Source organism: Haliaeetus leucocephalus, unplaced genomic scaffold (assembly GCF_000737465.1).
Source record: "Haliaeetus leucocephalus isolate CR32 unplaced genomic scaffold, Haliaeetus_leucocephalus-4.0 Scaffold741, whole genome shotgun sequence".
Classification (NCBI taxonomy): domain Eukaryota; kingdom Metazoa; phylum Chordata; class Aves; order Accipitriformes; family Accipitridae; genus Haliaeetus; species Haliaeetus leucocephalus.
In genome coordinates, this window is record NW_010973177.1 from 5,945,676 (window position 1) to 5,948,092 (window position 2,417).

Consider the following 2,417-nt stretch of genomic DNA (forward strand, 5'->3'; position numbering starts at 1 on the left):
GACGGGGGGTCTGGGGGGGTCTGAGCTGGAGGGGAGGGGGTCTAGGGGGTGCAGGATCAGGTTGAGGGATCCTGTGAGCAATGAGGGGGCCAGGACCACAGTGAGGGGGGGCCTTGAGCAAGGGGGGAGGCTCTAAGGGGGCCAGGACCAGGTCAAGGGGGGGCAACAAGCAGTGGGGGAGGCTGGGGGGGGGCACCTGGCACCCAGCAGCAAGGAGGACCCCCAGCAAGGGGGGGTCCCCACTCTGGGAAGGTGCAGGGACAAGGAGCCCAAGATGGGCCCATGGTGGACCCCAATGTGGCGGGCAGCTCTGGCTCCCAGTGATCCCGGGCTAAAACCAGCTCGGGATGTTGCTCTTGGCAATGGGCACCCCGAGCCTGTGCCCGAGGCCTGCCACCCCTTCCTGGGGGGCAGCCGCTGGGGGGGGCACTTCCCAGGGGTGGACACCATGGCTGGGATGGACATCTTAGCTGGAATGGACACCATAGCTAGGATGGACACCGTGGCTGGGACAGATATCTTACTGGGATGGACACCACAGCTGAGATGGACACCATAGCTGGGATGGACACCATAGCTGGGATGGACATCTTAGCTGGGACAGACATCTTAGCTGGGATGGACACCACAGCTGGGATGGACACCACAGCTGGGATGGACACCATAGCTGGAATGGACACCATAGCTGGGACGGACATCTTAGCTGGGATGGACACCACAGCTGGGACAGACATCTTAGCTGGGACGGACACCATAGCTGGGATGGACGTCTTAGCTGGAATGGACACCATAGCTGGGACGGACATCATAGCTGGGATGGACACCACAGCTGGGACAGACACCACAGCTGGGATGGACACCATAGCTGGGACAGATATCTTAGCTGGGATGGACGTCTTAGCTGGAATGGACACCATAGCTAGGATGGACACCGTGGCTGGGACAGACATCTTAGCTGGGATGGACACCATAGCTGGGACGGACACCACAGCTGGGATGGACACCACAGCTGGGGTGGACACCATAGCTGGCACGGATACTTCCTGGGGTTGGACACCCTCCCTGGGATGGACACAATGGCTAGGATGGACCCTTTCCTGGGATGGACACCATAGCTGGGACGGACATCTTAGCTGGGATGGACATCTTAGCTGGGACAGACACCATAGCTGGGATGGACACCACAGCTGGGATGGACACCACAGCTGGGACAGACACTTCCCACAAATACCGTTGGCACAGCCATGTCTCCCTGGCTGGTACAGGGGTACCAGTAGAACCAGCCACGTTTGTGGGTGGGCAGCGAGGACTCCCCAGGACGCCAGCATCACTGTCGCCCCAGCAGTAGCCCATGAGCCTGGCTGCCTCCCAGGCGACCATGCTGCGGGCTCCCGCCTGACGAAGCCAAGCAGCGTTGCTGGCTGAAAGCGCGGCACGAACCAAGCCGGGAGGTGCAGGGTCGGTGCCGTGGCTCGGGCACCCCATGGGACTGCTCCGCCACCCGGGCACACAGGCAGGAATGGGCAGATTATGGCGCTGCGGGCAGCGATACTGGGGCTGAGCGAGACGCTGGGGGTGCCGATAAGCCCCATCTGTGGCTCGGTCCCCAGCGAGGTGGGACGAGGACAGCATGGGGACAGCTCTCATCGGTGGGGTGGTTTATCTGCCGCTGCTGCCTGCTCAGTCCCTGCTGCTCCCTCACCTCGGCAGGGCCTGGACCCAGGAGCTCCAGCTCTGCCGCCAGCAGTCCTGCAGGATGCGTGCCTCAGTTTCCTCACCCTGTCCCTCTTCTGGCCGCAGCAGCTGCAAAAGGGGGGGCCAACAGGGTTTCACTCCTGGTTTGCTTCTCGCTGCAGACAAAAGCGGCCTAAAAGGGTTTATTTTTGGCCAAATCAGAACCAAATTCAGCGTGTTGAACCAGAAACCCCCTCGACGTGGCAGGGCAGGGCTCATCGCAGCAGCCGCCGTCCCCGGGGCCCCGAGTCGCAGGAGTGGGTGGCAGCCGCAGCCTCCCCTGGGTGCACAGAGCAAAAAGCAGCAAAACAGGAAGGGGGGGACAGAGACGCCCTTTTGCCATCCCCCCACCGCAACTTCCTCCCCGCCACCACCAAGGATGCTTCGAGGTGGGGAGGTTCTGCTCCAGGAGCCCCAGGAACCTCTGGCCACAGCTCCTAAAATTGCAGCCTCGCCCAGAGCCTCCACCACGGCCATGGGTCCCGGCTGTGCCAGCAGAGCCATGTTGTGTGTCACCATCACTGCCGGCGCCTCGGCATCTCGCTGCCACCCTCCTCCTCCTGTGTTCCTCCAGCTCGCCAACATCTGCAGTCTTTAAAATGTCTCAAATCCTGTATTTTGGTGCTAAAGTGCTCCAGAGCCCCACACACTCCATGGCTTGGGAGGAGGGTGACCACCCCCCC

General features: G+C 62.0%; 1 protein-coding gene across 1 annotated transcript in view; it reads right to left on the bottom strand.

Annotated features, from left to right (window-relative positions):
- The window catches only part of SPEF1 (sperm flagellar 1), a 5,425-nt gene extending 3,187 nt beyond the window's left edge, over positions 1-2,238 (bottom strand). The window contains exons 1-2 of the mRNA XM_010580843.1: positions 2,086-2,238; positions 1,703-1,803 (exon numbers count right to left, since the gene is read on the bottom strand). Of these exons, the coding sequence (XP_010579145.1) occupies positions 1,703-1,803; positions 2,086-2,238 (254 nt within the window). The remainder of the gene's footprint in view (positions 1-1,702; positions 1,804-2,085) is intronic.
- Positions 2,239-2,417: the final 179 nt, after the last annotated feature.